Here is a 16,704-nt window from a genome sequence, read left to right on the forward strand (position 1 = left end):
CTGTGGCTCTCCTACCTCCTCTTCACCTGCATCCCATACATCTCCAATGATGTCACTAATCTCTGCTTTAGCCCCCTATGCTCACCAGGATCCAATACTGGTTTTGACTTACTCTCTTGGCCTGGGGTGGGAGCCAGTGTCAGAGGTTCCTCTTGGCTTTCCCCACCGGGATAGCTCTTACCCCACAGAGCAGTGACCCAATGTGGAAGTCATTGCTCCAACTGCCAAGTGTATCACTTATCATTATCAGCTTGGGGACTGGAGAAATGACCGCTATTTTGGTCCAGGGACCCCTTCAGCTCACTGTGAACTGGTCTCCTTTTAATGTCAGGGCCTCATAAGCCCCATTCTAATGAGGCCCCATCACGACACTTTGGGCCTCCTGGATCAATGTCAGCTCAGATCCTGTGTCCAGTAGTAGTAGAAGTGTCTGGGTCTTTTTCTAGCCTCGGGGTACAGTCACCTGAGAAATGGCAGTCATTCTCTTTAGGGACGGTCATAACCCACTGCCTTTTTTCTGGATCCTTCCTCCTCAGGTCTCATCCACCTCTTCAGTGGGGCCGGTCTCTGAATTGGCTCAGGACCAGGAACTGAGCAGGAGACTGTGGCTTTGTAGCGGGATGATGGCCCTCCTTCTCTTGCATTCTTGCCTTTTGCTGGCTGTAGTTGCCCCTAGGGAGCCATGCTGTCTGAGCCATTTTCTCAGCTTTCTGCCGGTCAAGCAGGCACTCTTGACTGCCCCTCTGACCTTGCTGGTCGTTACTGGAAATGTGGTCTGCTGGCATCTCTTGGTTAAGAGCTGCCCTCTGCCCTCTATTATGTCAGAATTCGTTGGCTCCCATGGGTGGTAATGAGCCCAGGTCGGGAGCACTCTCCTTCCATCATTGGCATTGGCCTCCAGAGGGGAGCAACCAGCAAACTTCTGGTGATGCTGGGGCCCCTCTCACCAGAACACTCCTGATGGCTTTGGTGAGTGATGTGTCCTCTCAGCCCTACAGTGGGACATAACCATGAGGCCATGTGACTGGCCTCACCTTTTCTGTCCGTTCTAGCATGTCTGCATCACTCAACCTTTTTGTTCCTTCCTCTGCCATCTGCCAATCCAAGGCAGTCATTTCCACTTCTCTGCTTATGGGCCATCACTTTCTCAAAGTTTCAAAGGGCCAGTCTGGCAGTGAATTTCCTCCATCTCCGGGAGTCCTTGCCCGTGTGTTAAATCCCATGGCATGAGAAAGTGCCTCCGCTCAGTAAAACTTGCTTATCCACTCTTATATTCCTGTCCACTTGATCCAGCACCCTCAAAATCCAATCCCAGGGATACTGCCCTGCTCCTGCCAGTACAGGCTTGTTATTTCTTGGTGTATAATTTCTTTTTCCCCTCATCAGGCTCGGCATATCCCAGTGAGTTTATGGAGAAGAGATGAGGGTTTCCCTGGGAAAGGCGTCTGTCACTTTGTGGGGGAGCAGACCGTGTATCATCTACCAGCACAGGGCATGTGTTAGCTGTTGCTGGGGAAGGAAGGGCCACCCTGCAAGCTTTGAGGCCTCAGGACGTTTGGATCTGATAAGCCAACGTTTGGAGACATCCATGCCAATATACCCGGCCTACATTTCAGAGTCTGAAGTTTCTCCACAAAGGGCCCTGACCTTCCCATAACAGGCCTGTGTTTGTCAAGGATGTGTACATCTCTGGAGTTCTGCACTTATTGTTATCACATAATGTGTGAGCTACTCAGCTGTCTCTGCAGGAGGCAAGGGCATTTTGTAAGCCACCAAGAAAACCCCATGAATCTTACACTTGGCCCTTAACTGTTTGGTAATGTCCCTTAGTTTCTCATTATGTCTTTGCAGGGCGCCAGTATAACAGTGATGAACAGCCGCCTCTGCCCTCCCTATAGACATAGTGCCCTCCCTACCATTCAAAGGCCTGAATCATCTCACAGGCCACAAGTAAGACCCTCCACTGGGATATTTTTCAAGGTACGTATGGATAAAACCTTAAGGAATCAGGAGGTAACCTTGTGCTAGAGATTATCCATGCCCCACATAACACTCAAAATGGTACACTCTTTGTCATTTGGGCAGTGAGTGAGCTGGTCCATAAACCCCATCTTATAGCTAACTTCTCAGACCACTCCTGGTACCACTTTTGTTAGTTTGGGTCCTCCAAAAATACGGACACCAAGGCATGATTGGACATGGACGAACATGATGGGAGAATGGCATGTGAAGGATAAAGCAGAAGGAGCAGGAATGAGTCTTCTTCTTCAGGGTGCGATGCGGGTCTGATGTCTGTAAGAGAGACGTGGGGGAAAGGAGGGTCAGATAAGAAGAATCTCTGATGCAGTTTCGTTCTAACACTAAACTTTCGTTCAGTTTAGTTTGGTTTGTTCAGGCTCATGTGGAGTCCCCAACCTACAGCTGCCATTTAGAGGAGTCCCTGTCCTGCAGCAGTATGCCCCTGCCATGCTCAGTCACTGGCTGGGAGCTACCCAGAGGATGTGGGATCTTGGCACAAACAATGGTGGTGCCAGAGAAGTGGCAGCTGGCACTTGCCAATCTACTATGTTCCCTGCAGTGGATCGGAGGGGCATGTTTCTATGGCCACCATGAGGAAGCAGAAGTCCAAGATGACTAACATTTCCGTTTTGAGTGACTTTGTGGTGGGGAGCATAAGGACACAGGAAGTAAAGAAAGATTGGGAGGGAAATGATGGGATTTTGGATACATTAAGGTTGTGTTTCTTATAGGACATGCAGGTGGAAGTAGCCAGAATGCACTTAGAAATTTGGTTCTGGAACACCAGTGAGGGGTCAAAGGTGGAGAGGGATACAGATATGGGAGTCATTCATTCCCTCAGTAAACTTTTATAGCAGTGTTTTTTCAAATGTCACCATAACCTTAGAAGTTCCTTGCATGCAAGCTCCAATTCCTTTCCCTTCACCCTCCTCAGAAGTAACCTCTATCCTTTGTCTTCATCATTCCCTTCCTTTTCTTTAGTTATTTTCTACATAGGTTCATATTCCTAACAACGTTGGTTTTGCTGCATCCTTTGGTCTTTATGTAAATGGAATCATCTGTGTTGTTTCTGACTTCTCCCGTGTGATACTGTGTAACTGAGATTCATCCCTTTTGTCACATGTGGCATGCAATTGTTCATTTTCATTGCTGTACACTCTTCCACCAAATGAATATACAGTAGACTCTCATTATCATGATAGTTATTTGCAGTCTATAAAGTTGCCATGAACACTGAATTAGGCAATCCTGAAACATTGCTCCTAAGGGAAATATAATTTCAAGTTCCTACCATCCGCTGGTCACAACATTTTCATTGACTGATCGCTGCGTAATCATGTTTCATGTGTGTTTCTGTGTAAAGGCACTCTATTTAATACAAATATTATTGATTCATTAACATTGACCTCACACCCAACAGCACTATAAATCATGCCTGAGCAAGGTTTATGTAACACACATATTTTCTTGAGTGCACGTCATAGTCATTTTGCACTCAAGAACACTAGACAATACTTCAGCACTAAGCTTGGAGGCCATCTTTAATTATGAAATCACCAACAAAGAAGCAGAAAAATGCAAACTATGTGGCACCAAATAAATCATGAAAAGGACACTTGCTTGCAGTCTGAGACTGAAACCAGAAGGCAGAGCGTCACCTTGTTTGACCTCAGTTGGGAACATATTCCACCAACTCAAATTTTTCACAGCTCTCTCGAATGAGGAAGAAAGCACTCTAGTACTGATTTGTGGTTAAAAATGAATTTTAGCTAATAGGGGAATTTGCAAGTATGGAATCTACAAATAAGAAGAATCAACTGTATCTCAACCTATGTATCCATTCTACTGTCAATGGGTAATTTGGGTTGTTTCCATTTGGGCAGATATTATTCATAGTGCTACTATAAACATTCTGGCGCATGTTTCCTGGTGCCCACGTACAAGAGCCTTCCAGGGCAGAGCTTTCCAACTTTTGGACCTGGGACTTTGAGGCCTTCATCTCCAGAGACAGCCAGACAGCAGCCCCTGGACCGCTTGGTTCTGGCCCTGAACAACTTTGTCATCTGACTGCTGTATGCCATACAATCATCATTTTCTGTGTGAGCCATAGAATAAAATGGCTGGCAAGCTGTGTTCCAGTGCTCATACTTAGGACTGAACTTGTCATCTCATAGGGAAAGAAGATTTCCAACATTACTAGATCATGCCAGATTTCTTACAATGCGGTCATGCTAATTTCTACTCCTATCAACAGTGTTTAAGTGTTCCACATCCTCATCAACATTTGATATTTACAAAGTACAAAATTGTTGTCAATCTTGTGATAGTGAAATGGTGTCTCATTGTAGATTTAATTTGCAATTTCTTGATTAGTAATAATATTAGTAATAATATTGAGCAGCTTTTCATGTGCTTGGCCTTGGGGATTTTCTTGTCTATGAGGGGTTCATTTAGTGTCTTTTGCCCATTTTCCCCTTGGGTTGTTTGCATATTTATTTGTGGAAGTTCTTTATGTATTCTATACTTTAATTCTCTGATGATTTCATGTTACGTAAATATCTTCTAGTTTTTAGCTTGCCTTCACTCTTTTTATCATACCTTTTAATGAACAAAAGCACTTCTTTTTAATTTTTCACAGCACGTTATTATGAAAAATTCCATACAAGAAGATCACGGGACTTCCCTGGTGGCACAGTGGTTAAGAATCTGCCTGCCAATGGAGGGGACACAGGTTCGATCCCTGGTCCCAGAAGATCCCATATGCCACGGAGCAACTAAGCCTGTGCGGCACAGCTACTGGAGCCTGTGCTCTAGAGCCTGCGTGCCACAACTGCTGACGCCTGCGTGCCTAGAGCCCATGCTCCACAACAAGAGAAGCCACTGCAATGAGAAGCCCGTGCACCGCAACGAAGAGTAGCCCCTGCTAACCGCAACTAGAGAAAGCCCGCGCGCAGCAACAGAGTCCCAGCGCAGCCAAAAAAAAAATAAATAAATAAAACTTTAAAAGAAAGAAGAAAATCACAAGATGATCCGGGGAAGTTGAGGGGGTACTTGCTGATCATGGACCATCTTCGCTCTCACCTGATGACCTTGCTTCCCATTTCATTGAGAGTATACAGGCAATCAGAAACAAACTTCCCTCATTCATAAATATTTTTCTCTATTTTGGATCATTCCTATCAGCATACAAGTATGTTGTCGTTTCTCCCAATTAAAGAAAACCTTCTTTTGATTCCAATTTCCCTTCAAGCTACACCATTTTTCTCTGCTCACCTTCACATAAAAGCTCCTTAAGAGTCGATGTATACTTGCTGTCTCAAATTCCTCTCTTCGCATTCGCTCTTTCTCTCCTTTCCATTTAACAATTCTCTATTGAGGGCTTACAAGGTACTGTTCTAACACATGGTGCTGTTCTAACACATGGTGCTACATCACTGAGAAAAACTGATGACGTTCCTTCCCTCAAGAGCTTACATTTCTGTCATAGGCCAATTGGCAATATTTTCTCAATCTTCAACTATGTCCATTCCTTTGTTGTTGGAAATCATTTTCCTGGACACAGGTTCAATCTTTATTGGTTGCCTAGAGTGTTGCTCCTAGAACACTCCTTTACCAAACCTCTAAGTGGGATCTTCTGCTTCCTAGAATTAATGTCTTCATTGTTCTTGGTTTACCACAGTGTTTTGATGGGACTCATTCTCCGGGTACCATGGGTGATAATTTCTTTTAAGACTTTGCATGAACAAATATTACCTTTAATATCACCTTTAATTTCATGCTTATTTGATAGCTGATATATAATTTCAGGCTGAAAAGGTTTCTGACTTTCAATGTCACTTTTGAGAATGCTGGTACTATTTTGCATGCCATTATGATTCCTAAGCCTTTATGTATGACACATTTAATTTTTTTAGTTATATATATTTTGATTTATTATATAGTAAAATTAACTTTTTTGTTTTCAGTACCATGAGTTTTAGCACATGGACTGAGTTGTGTAACTATCACCACAATCAGGATACAAAACAGTTCCATCAGCCCCCAAATCTCCCTCATTCTGCTGCTTTGTAGTCAAACCATCTCCCCCATCCCACACCTCTGATAACTGGTGATCTGTTTCCCATCCCTATAGTTTTACCTTTTCCAACTATTATACAAACACAGTGACACAGTATGTAACATTTTGAGACTGGCTTCTTTCATTTAGCATAATGCATTCGCGATTCATCCAAGTTGTTGCATGTATCAAGAGTTCCTTCCTTTGTATTGTTAAAAAATGTTTCATTTATATGTATGGTTTTATTCGTTCATCTGTTGAATAACATCTTGATTGCTTTCAGTTTGGGGTGACTTTGAATAAGGTTTCTATTAACATTCTATTAGCAATCATGTTAACATTCTATTCACATCCATAGTGTGCACTGGGAAGCGAGTTCCTGTGATGGCTGTCTATAGCCTGTAGTTAGCTTCACGCTCTCCAGAGTGTCTGCAGGGACACATGACCTGGAATGACTGTCTCTACTGGTCAGAGGCAGGTCCAAGGTCTAAGCTAGCTCTGTTTCCTCGAAGTGCACACACACTCATTGGTAATGGCCTCAGCTCAGTGGGGAGCAGTGCCGGAGCAAGAGGGGCTAGAACATAAGCCTGGTACAGGCTGGGTGGGGCACTGGGTACATTCTAGGAATCGAGCCAGAGGCCTGGGCAGCAATCCAGCCCACCTTCTCCAGGGAGGGGTTTGAGGGGAAGGATTAAGTCCCACGAACGTTCTTTTCTGACCCTGAGGTCTGTGACTGTCCCATCCCACCTGTGGTCTGTCCACCTGAGCTCATGCCATGGACTCTGGAAGGGAGTCAGGGTGAGAATATGGGGGAAGGTTGGACCCAAGTGCTCTCCATTGTCCAGGTGCAGTCACTCCTTACTTCCCATCGTCACTGCGCCCATCCTGCCCCTGTCCCGGGTAGCTCATGTTGGGTGGCCTCATATATGGGTCACCTGATTCTAAGATGAGCTACTCTGAGGAGCCACCCTTCCCATTCTCATTCCATCCACACCCACAGTAGTTGTCAGACATCATAGGATCACAGAGTAGGATCGAGAGCCACCTCCAGCGAATCCAACATTTCGAGCATCCTGACACCCTGTCGTGGGGTTTGGTGACTTCTGCATCATCCCCCTCCCATGTTTTGGGAATTTAACGACAAGCCTTGAACAGAACAGATCCGACCCTTGCTTTTGTTCATTCGATGCCTTCCAGAACCTGGACCAGCCTCTACTCCCTTTACTCCCTGAATCACATCTTTCTCCCTCAAGGGAGATTACCCCTGATTACATTTATTCACACACAGGGACACACAGTCACCAACCTTGAATGGCCAATCTACCATCATACCCCCTTTTGTGTAGTAAAACACCGGTCTTTCGGGAAGGGTGTCAGGCAGAACCACCCTTGCCTCACTCAAACACAAATCTGTCCCTCTGAGTCTCAGGCTGGTACAGCCCTGGGTCCTGGCTGAGGGAAGGAAGTGCTCCCCAACCTCGAGTGAGGGGGAAATCGAACATGGAGTTCAGACTCAATCTCGTGTGTCCTAAAGAGGCAATCTGGGAGATTGAGCTGGGACACGGAAATATCATTTCCAGGAAAATCTGTGTCATGGGGCTGGTGGAAGAGTATTTGACGGGGACCATGCAACAACACAGACCGACTAACCACACTTGCCATAGAACCTGACGGGCCAATTTCCACTCAAGGGTGTACAGACGACCCGGCTGGAGGAGGGTCGTCAGCTGGCTACGGCAGGCAGGATGTGAATGCTTCCAGATTGGAGCTCTGGAAGGCGGTCATGAGTTCCTGCTGATGGGAAGGGTGAATGGCAGAGATGAATGGGAACCGCCAGACCCCAGAGGAGGAGGGGGGTTTGGAGAGAACTAGAAGAGGGCCTTCGGGGGAAACGGAGGACGTGCCAATGTGGCCAGGCAGAGCACACACAGGACCCAGACCTGTGGCACTCCGCTGGCTTGTCTGCAGGGATGGTAGCAGAGGCTGGCCCAGAGTCCCCACCACAGGATGTCAGAGATACCGTTCTGGAAAAGGCTCTGACGTGGAGCAGCGCCCCGCTCCAGGCCCCTACCCCGACCCCAACCCCTACCCCTCCAGAGAGAAGGCAGAACACAGAATATGAGAGGTACTTTAATCGGAAACTGCTGTGAAACTGGGGCGGGGCGGGGGCAAAACAAGGCGGAGAGGAAGCCCTAGGTGAGGCAGCACAGGAGCGAACGAGCTTGGCCACAGCTCCAGGGCCCCAAAGGTACCAGCTGCTCCTCTTGCAGGAAGACGCTGGGCTCAACCTGTGAAACAGCAGAGTCAGGGAAGAGCCTCAAGCCAGGGCCAGCCCCCAGCCCTGCTCAACAGCCAGGACTGTGGGAAGGGGTGCGGTGTGTGTAACACTCACTTCAAAGGGTCTGCGACTTGTCAGCCAGGTACTGCATGGCGGCTGCAACAGGGACAGGCATTAGCAGGTGCTCCAGACAGAGGGATATAGAAGCCTGTCCCCCATCCCCGTGACGAACCGCCTAGCCCTGAAACCTGAAACCCCTCCAGACCCCATGCAAAGAGCTCTGGGCCTGATCACTCCCCACCACCCAAATTGAATGTGGAACCGATTCCTAAAGCAAAACAAAATGTGCCAGCAGCTCTCATGCTGTGGGCCGTGCCACAACCACTCAGAACTTGTCACACACACAAACAAACAATCCAACAAGAACCTTAGAAGCCACACCAAGCAGCAGTTCAAGGGAAAAATCAACGAGGCATCTCTAAAAGTCCTATCAGAAGGACATTCCCTAGGACTGGTCTGGTTGTCAAAGTGTGCATGCAGTCCAGACAGTACTTTGCTATTTGTACACACGCCTAGCTGTACATGCACAGCCAGCTCCAGGGCGAGGCCTGAGAGGTTCTCCTCCCCACAGGGATGATCGTCCCTGCCAGGCCCACCGCACCTGCAGCCCACCCCCACCCCTGGTGCCCACCCGGGTTCTGCACTAAGACACCGCTCTCCGGCCCTGGTTCCTCATACCAAGTTGCTCCTTAAGTTCGTCTACTTCTCTCTTTAGCTCGAGACACTAGGCCAGCAGACAGAGGAGGAAGAGAAATGATTAGTATACTCTGGCCTCCTCTCTCCTCCACCTTCTCCACTCCCCCGGGCCCTCCACCCCAAAGCCGGGTGGTTAGACTGGCAAGGGCTCCTCAGTAGAAAGAAGGTGGGCTCCCTCCGTGGGGTACGTGATGGGGGCAGGGGAGGGGTCGCCCACACATGTCAGCTGAACTTGGACCCAGATCCCACCCTCGAGTTTGGGCCTGCATTTCCAGGATGCAGAGGAAGCATTACCCAAGGACAGCAGGGCGTTCCCAGTGGCTGCTGCTGCGTTTCAGGTCTTGGAGGATGGTCAAGTGGCTCCCGGTCACCTGAGAGGGAAAGGACACACAATCCAGCTTCCCAGGCTCCCAGTGAGGTGGAAAGGGCCAAGGGGGCTCTAAAGTGAGGTGAGGCAGCACCACCCTCTGCTGGCAACCAGCCGCCCCTGCTCTCCCCAGCGGCTGGAACCTTGTCTCTGGGCCTGCCTCCCCTGTTCCCCGGGGTCAGCCATTTCGCCATTGTGGTCCCCAAACAATGTGGCTCTGGATTCGACCCTCCCAGAGCTGCAGCCACAGCCAGCACTTGGGAGAGCAACGTGGCCGAACAGGACTTAACAGAAAAGGCTGTTCCCCTGCAAGTCTACACCCGGAGCAGCTGTTTGGGGCACTGCCACCGATCGCCCCGGTCGCACAAACCCCACACAGAGGATGATGTGGCTCAAGGCCAGCCCTGCCAGCACCCCGTCTCCTGTGGGAGAAGCTGCCTGGGAGCAAGGCTGTGCCCCCAGCCGAGACAGAGGCAGAGGTTTCTGTCCTCAACCCCTCTTCCCTCCCCTCATATCAAACCCACGACACTCACCTGAGGGGGCAGGGCCCCTGGGCATGACTTCTCCCCGGTTCAGGGCCAAGGGTTCTGAGTTTCCTGGATCTTGGGGGCTTCGGGTGTTGACGTCGCCACTGCTGGCTTTTCTACGATGCATGCGCAGACAAGATGTCCCTGGCCTGTGAGTTAGCAGCTGAAACAAAAATTTCTCACCGATTTGGACTAAGGATGTGTGTGTGTGTGTGTGTGTGTGTGTATGTGTGTGTGTGTGTGTGGGAGAGAGAGAGAGAGGGAGAGAGAGTGAGAGAGAGAGAGATGTGTGATTCCCGCCAGGGTGAGGCAGGGAATTGGGAAGGGAATTGAAAGGCTGATCTCATTAGCACTTTCACCCTCTGTCATCCCCAGGCCAGCAGGCAGAGCTGATCTAGGGACAACAGTGGGACACTGAGAAAGCCCAGGCCCCCTGCAAGGAAGGTCTGGGGAACAGCTAGGAAGGAGGATTCGGGAAGCTGGTGAGTCTAAATGCTGAGGCTTTCCGGGGAAGCTTTTAAGGGATCCCCCGACCCAGTTCAGCTACCAGCCCTCCCTTCCATCCCAGCCCAAGTCTCTCAGAGGAGGCTGGAAAGAGGCCAAGGGTGGAGAACCGGGCCCAGGATACCGGAAGTGCTACCTTAATGTTTGTCCCTAGGAAAAGGAGCCCGATGTGGCATCGTAATGACCCAGTGACCGAGGGGCACCCAATGCTGACCTCTGAGGAGTGGACAGAGGCAGCATGGGTGAAGACGTGTGCCCTGGGTGCTGTGGGGGGGGGGAAGAGTGGGGAGAGAGGAGGAGCATGGCCTACTCACCTGGCCCTTTGGGGCTGGGTCTCCATTTGGGTCCTTATCTTCTTCCGACACCGCCTCAGACTCCCTTGCCCAACTGACCACGGATTTCTTCCCAGCGCCGCTGTGCTTGGACTGTTTGGTTCCCGAAAGGACTAAGGTATAACTCTTGGGTCTCCCAGGCTGTGGAATACCAGAGATTGGGGGGAAGGTGGCCGGTTCCACGGGAGTTGCCGAGATTCGCTGCCCCCGGGAACGGAAGGTTCCCCCCAGGGCACGTTTGCATGTTCCCCCGACGGATTTCTTCTCCTGGGCTCCGTTCTTCCTAGGAGTGACCCGCGGCAGGCCACCTGCAGCAGCAGCAGAAGCAGAAGCAGAAGCAGCAGCAGCAGCAGCAGCAGCTCCCGGGTAGCTGGGCTTGCTGCCCCCCTTCCCCCACAGCACGCTCTGCATTTTCTTAGGGGAAGAGATGCCCTGCTCTCCCACGCCCTGCCTTTCCACAACCGAAGAGAGTCCTCGCGGAGCCGACGACAGGGAAGAGCCTGTCACGTGAAGGAAATTCTCCCTGGCTTGGAACTTCGAGTGTCTGGGAGTGTCCCCGGGATCCTCGGGTCTGCTGGGCTTGGCCTGGCCTCCTCCTCTGGGATAAGTGCTCACCGTCATCAGCTGTGTCTCACTGAATTCATCTGAGGACTCGGAGTCGGACAGCAGCCAGGTCAGGCCTTCCGCGGAGCGCCGCTGGCGATCCGCAGCCACGTTCAACCTACGCTTAGTGCCTCTCTTAGGGTTCCCCAAGGCCCGGCCCGCTTCAGGCCCACTGAGGTGGAGAGGGCTGGCTGGAGCCGTCGGCGCCTCCCCACAGCTCTGGCCGGGCTCTCCTCGACCGCCGGGAACTTCCTCGAAGCTCAGTGTCAACAAGGTGGACTCTTCGAAGGCAGTGGAGCTCTCCGGGGTCGGGTATCTGCGGACGCCCAGCGCGTCCTGGTCGGTCAGCTGCTGCAGGTTGGCCTCCTCGGCCTCCTCAGACTCCTCGATCAGGTCCAGGAGGTCCCTCGCGTGGTCATCTGGGGAGCCAGGTCCGCCTTCGCGGCCCCACAGCACCGGCCCTCGCGCTTCCAGCATCTCCGGCTCAGACTCGAAGCCCTCGGGGTCCGGGTATCTGCGGACGCCCAGCACATCCTGGTCGGTCAGCTGCTGCAGGTTGGCCTCCTCGGCCTCCTCAGACTCCTCGATCAGGTCCAGGAGGTCCCTCGCGTGGTCATCTGGGGAGCCAGGTCCGCCTTCGCGGCCCCACAGCACAGGCCCTCGCGCTTCCAGCATCTCCCGCTTCGACTGGAAGCACTCGGGGTCCAGGAAGCGGCCTCCGCCCTCGCCGCTCCGCGGCTCCCCAGGCTTGGGATCTGGGTCGGGTCCCCGCGGGACTGCGGGGCCGGCCGCGCGGACGTCGGCCCGCTCCCTGCCCTTTGGGCGGACACGCCTTCTCCACACAGACACCTCATCCGGGGAGCTCATGTCACGACCCGGGCGGCCCCGGAACCGGGGCGACGGTCGATGGCCCGAGTCGCGGTCGCGGTCACGGCGGGCTAGGCATGCGGCGCTCAGAAGGCTACGTCAGCCACCTCACGCGCCGCACGAGCTCGCCTCAAAAGAAAGGACGCGCCACTTTCAGCGCGCCTCCCACGGCCCCGCAGCAGCCTCCTCATTGGTCAGGCCCCCGCCAACCAGCGGGCGCCTTGTTCGCCCGCCCCCTCGAAGCCTAACCAATGGGGTCGAGGGCCTCTGGTTTGCTCGCAAGCCCGTGGGCGGTCCGGGCAGTTGGCTGGTGAAGGGGATGGTGGGAGTGCTTCCCTCTGTCAAGCCTCTGGGCCCGCCTCCTCCTGTCCGGCCTCCCCTTTCCGGTTAGAGTCACAGCTGTGAGTCTCCGGTTCCCATCTATACAGGGGGTCGAGGGCGTCGGGGAGTGAGGGCACCGGGCTCCAGGGTGGTGAGGATGAAACGTCAAGATGGAGGCGCTGGATGCCTAGCACGCGCCGAAAGCATTTGCCAGCCTCCCTTCCACCGCAAGCCTTACGACCCAACAGGAGAATGGGCACAGGAGTCCCGCAGTCAGTGATCGGGGGTCGGCCAGAGAGCAAAGGGATCGTATTTTCGTTCTGTAAGGTCTCTGTCTCAACTGCTCCATCAAATGTGGCTCAGCAGACATTATTGGCAGGCGGGTTTGCCGGATAGACTTGGGGTTGGCCTCGCTCCATCAGCCCTTCGCCCTCTCTGAGGCAAATTCAAAGAAGAGGAAATCGCAGTGGCCAGTTACGCCCCAAAAGATGCTCCCCACCGCTGATCCTGGAGATGTGAACTAAAACCACGAATCGGGTTTCACACACTAGGTTGACAGCCTTCAAAGAGCTTAACCATTCCGAGGGTGGGAGAGCTTAGGAGCAAACCCCTGTGGCGGTGGTGCAAGAGACGCATTTGGGAGGTAATTTGGCAGAATCCATTGAAAGCAACTTAGTGCTGGCACGGACTCTGTGCCTGGCACTCTTCTAAGCGCTGGGCATAAATAATAATGCATCCGCATGACACGCCTTTAACTATAGTACCAACTATTACTGGCCTCTTACCGGTGAGGAAACAGGCACTGAGAGGTTCGGCCACTGGCCCAAGGTCAATCGGCTCGTGGGGATCAGCGGCAGGATTGAAACCAATCAATCTGACTCCAGAGTCCTTGCTTTTAGCCCAAGATCTTTAAAAGGAAGGAAAAAAGAATCTATTTCCTCTATGCTCCTGCAAGTCCGCTGCCTGGTACTTCTTCCGGAGACACGCTGGTACCTGTAGTGTACGAGAACACATGCACAAGGGTGTTGGTGACGGGAAAAACTGGGAACACTCCAAATTCCCGTCAGTAAGGAAATGGATGAATGCAACGTGGCTTAGCATCCAGTAGCATAAAGCGTGGCAGTCTAACGGAATGCATCAGGCCATTCTCACAGCTTTCGAAAGCATCCGCCTGACTTCAAACTGCAAGTTGCAGAACGATGGCTTTGGATTCACATTTGTAAGTTAAATCACTTGCGTGCGTGGGCACACGCACACACACCAGTCAATCCTATGTAATATATGAGAATTCATTTAAGTATATGTACAAGTATGTTTCAAAGTTTTGAAGGACGCACAACCAAGGCCTACCAGTTGTGATGGCGGTGGGTGTGGATAGCCAGGTGTCTCTCAATTTTTCTTGGAACTGTCAGTTCTCAGCTCCCCTGAGCTGAGCAGTACTGATGTCTGGGGAGTGGTGCCTCCCTTGGTTTCTATACCGCCCATGGGTGTTAGAATTTCCCTTGTCTGCCACCCAACTCCTACTCTGACACCGCTCCATTCCTCCCATACCTTCCTTCTGCTCCTTCCCGTTCATACTCCTCTGTCTTCAGTCACCTCTCTCTCCTGCATCCTGCTCTGGCTGACGTCCTGGGGTGTCTGAACCCCTCTTGCCTGTGGAACTCAAAGGCCCAGTTTTCTGGGTCTGCACCTGAGAAGCTGGCCATGCTGGGGAAGTTTCAGAGCAGGGGAGATTGGGTGCACTGTAAATCTGCAATCCTCCTCCTCGAGCCTGCCCCCGATGGTGCCTGCCCGTTTGTGGATACCGCCCGCTTCCACTTCTCCCAGTGACTTTTAAGTCATGGTGTGCTCTTTCAGATATGTTAAAATGGATAAGGAAGGATATAGCAAAATCTCCTGCATCCACCAGCACCCTAGGAAACATTAGCAGTGGATTCAGTGGAAGCCTCCGTCTTCCCTCTCACCATTTCCATTCCCTTCCTCCCTCCCCCAGAGAGAGACTCCCGGAACTTCTTCTCACCTTCTCCACTCTCTTCGTCCCTGTGGCTCTCCTACCTCCTCTTCCCCTGCATCCCATACGTCTCCAATGATGTCACTAATCTCTGCTTTAGCCCCCTATGCTCACCAGGATCCAATACTGGTTTTGACTTACTCTCTTGGCCTGGGGTGGGAGCCAGTGTCAGAGGTTCCTCTTGGCTTTCCCCACCGGGATAGCTCTTACCCCACAGAGCAGTGACCCAATGTGGAAGTCATTGCTCAACTGCCAAGTGTATCACTTATCATTATCAGCTTGGGGACTGGAGAAATGACCGCTATTTTGGTCCAGGGACCCCTTCAGCTCACTGTGAACTGGTCTCCTTTTAATGTCAGGGCCTCATAAGCCCCATTCTAATGAGGCCCCATCACGACACTTTGGGCCTCCTGGATCAATGTCAGCTCAGATCCTGTGTCCAGTAGTAGTAGAAGTGTCTGGGTCTTTTTCTAGCCTCGGGGTACAGTCACCTGAGAAATGGCAGTCATTCTCTTTAGGGACGGTCATAACCCACTGCCTTTTTTCTGGATCCTTCCTCCTCAGGACTCATCCACCTCTTCAGTGGGGCCAGTCTCTGAATTGGCTCAGGACCAGGAACTGAGCAGGAGACTGTGGCTTTGTAGCAGGATGATGGCCCTCCTTCTCTTGCATTCTTGCCTTTTGCTGGCTGTAGTTGCCCCTAGGGAGCCATGCTGTCTGAGCCATCTTCTCAGCTTTCTGCCGGTCAAGCAGGCACTCTTGACTGCCCCTCTGACCTTGCTGGTCGTTACTGGAAATGTGGTCTGCTGGCATCTCTTGGTTAAGAGCTGCCCTCTGCCCTCTATTATGTCAGAATTCGTTGGCTCCCATGGGTGGTAATGAGCCCAGGTCGGGACCACTTTCCTTCCATCATTGGCATTGGCCTGCAGAGGGGAGCAACCAGCAAACTTCTAGTGATGCTGGGGCCCCTCTCACCAGAACACTCCTGATGGCTTTGGTGAGTGATTTGTCCTCACAGCCCTACAGTGGGACATAACCATGAGGCCATGTGACTGGCCTCACCTTTTCTGTCCGTTCTAGCATGTCTGCATCACTCAACCTTTTTGTTCCTTCCTCTGCCATCTGCCAATCCAAGGCAGGCATTTCCACTTCTCTGCTTATGGGCCATCACTTTCTCAAAGTTTCAAAGCGCCAGTCTGGCGGTGAATTTCCTCCATCTCCGGGAGTCCTTGCCCGTGTGTTAAATCCCATGGCATGAGAAAGCGCCTCCGCTCAGTAAAACTTGCTTATCCACTCTTATATTCCTGTCCACTTGATCCAGCACCCTCAAAATCCAATCCCAGGGATACTGCCCTGCTCCTGCCAGTACAGGCTTGTTATTTCTTGGGGTATAATTTCTTCTTCCCCTTATCAGGCTCGGCATATCCCAGTGAGTTTATGGAGAAGAGATGAGGGTTTCCCTGGGAGAGGCATCTGTCACTTTGTGGGGGAGCGGACTCTGTAGCATCTACCAGCACAGGGCATGTGTTAGCTGTTGCTGGGGAAGGAAGGGCCACCCTGCAAGCTTTGAGGCCTCAGGACGTTTGGATCTGATAAGCCAACGTTTGGAGACATCCATGCCAATATACCCGGCCTACATTTCAGAGTCTGAAGTTTCTCCACAAAGGGCCCTGACCTTCCCATAACAGGCCTGTGTTTGTCAAGGATGTGTACATCTCTGGAGTTCTGCACTTATTGTTATCACATAATGTGTGAGCTACTCAGCTGTCTCTGCAGGAGGCAAGGGCATTTTGTAAGCCACCAAGAAAACCCCATGAATCTTACACTTGGCCCTTAACTGTTTGGTAATGTCCCTTAGTTTCTCATTATGTCTTTGCAGGGCGCCAGTATAACAGTGATGAACAGCCGCCTCTGCCCTCCCTATAGACATAGTGCCCTCCCTACCATTCAAAGGCCTGAATCATCTCACAGGCCACAAGTAAGACCCTCCACTGGGATATTTTTCAAGGTACGTATGGATAAAACCTTAAGGAATCAGGAGGTAACCTTGTGCTAGAGATTA

General features: G+C 51.4%; 1 protein-coding gene across 1 annotated transcript; it reads right to left on the reverse strand.

The window, feature by feature from the left end:
* Positions 1-8,268: 8,268 nt before the first annotated feature.
* LOC136142143 (uncharacterized protein CXorf49 homolog) lies at positions 8,269-14,207 on the reverse strand. The gene is made up of 6 exons (XM_065900190.1): positions 14,183-14,207; positions 10,823-12,381; positions 10,011-10,167; positions 9,405-9,481; positions 8,469-8,510; positions 8,269-8,364 (listed from the first exon to the last, which is right to left on the reverse strand). The coding sequence occupies exons 1-6, from the start codon at positions 14,205-14,207 to the stop codon at positions 8,269-8,271; spliced, it is 1,956 nt and encodes a 651-aa protein (XP_065756262.1).
* Positions 14,208-16,704: the final 2,497 nt, after the last annotated feature.

Source organism: Phocoena phocoena, chromosome X, assembly GCF_963924675.1.
Source record: "Phocoena phocoena chromosome X, mPhoPho1.1, whole genome shotgun sequence".
NCBI lineage: Eukaryota > Metazoa > Chordata > Mammalia > Artiodactyla > Phocoenidae > Phocoena > Phocoena phocoena.

What these genes read in the sequence shown, in the direction of transcription:
- LOC136142143 (XM_065900190.1), bottom strand. Translation starts at nt 14,207, where the DNA reads ATGAACGGGAAGGAGCAGAAGGAAG. An exon ending in ACCCAGCCCCAAAGGGCCAG is followed by an intron (nt 10,168 to 10,822) that starts GTGAGTAGGCCA and finishes TTTTTGTTTCAG; the next exon opens with CTGCTAACTCACAGGCCAGG. An exon ending in GAACGCCCTGCTGTCCTTGG is followed by an intron (nt 8,511 to 9,404) that starts GTAATGCTTCCT and finishes TCCCTGTTGCAG; the next exon opens with CCGCCATGCAGTACCTGGCT.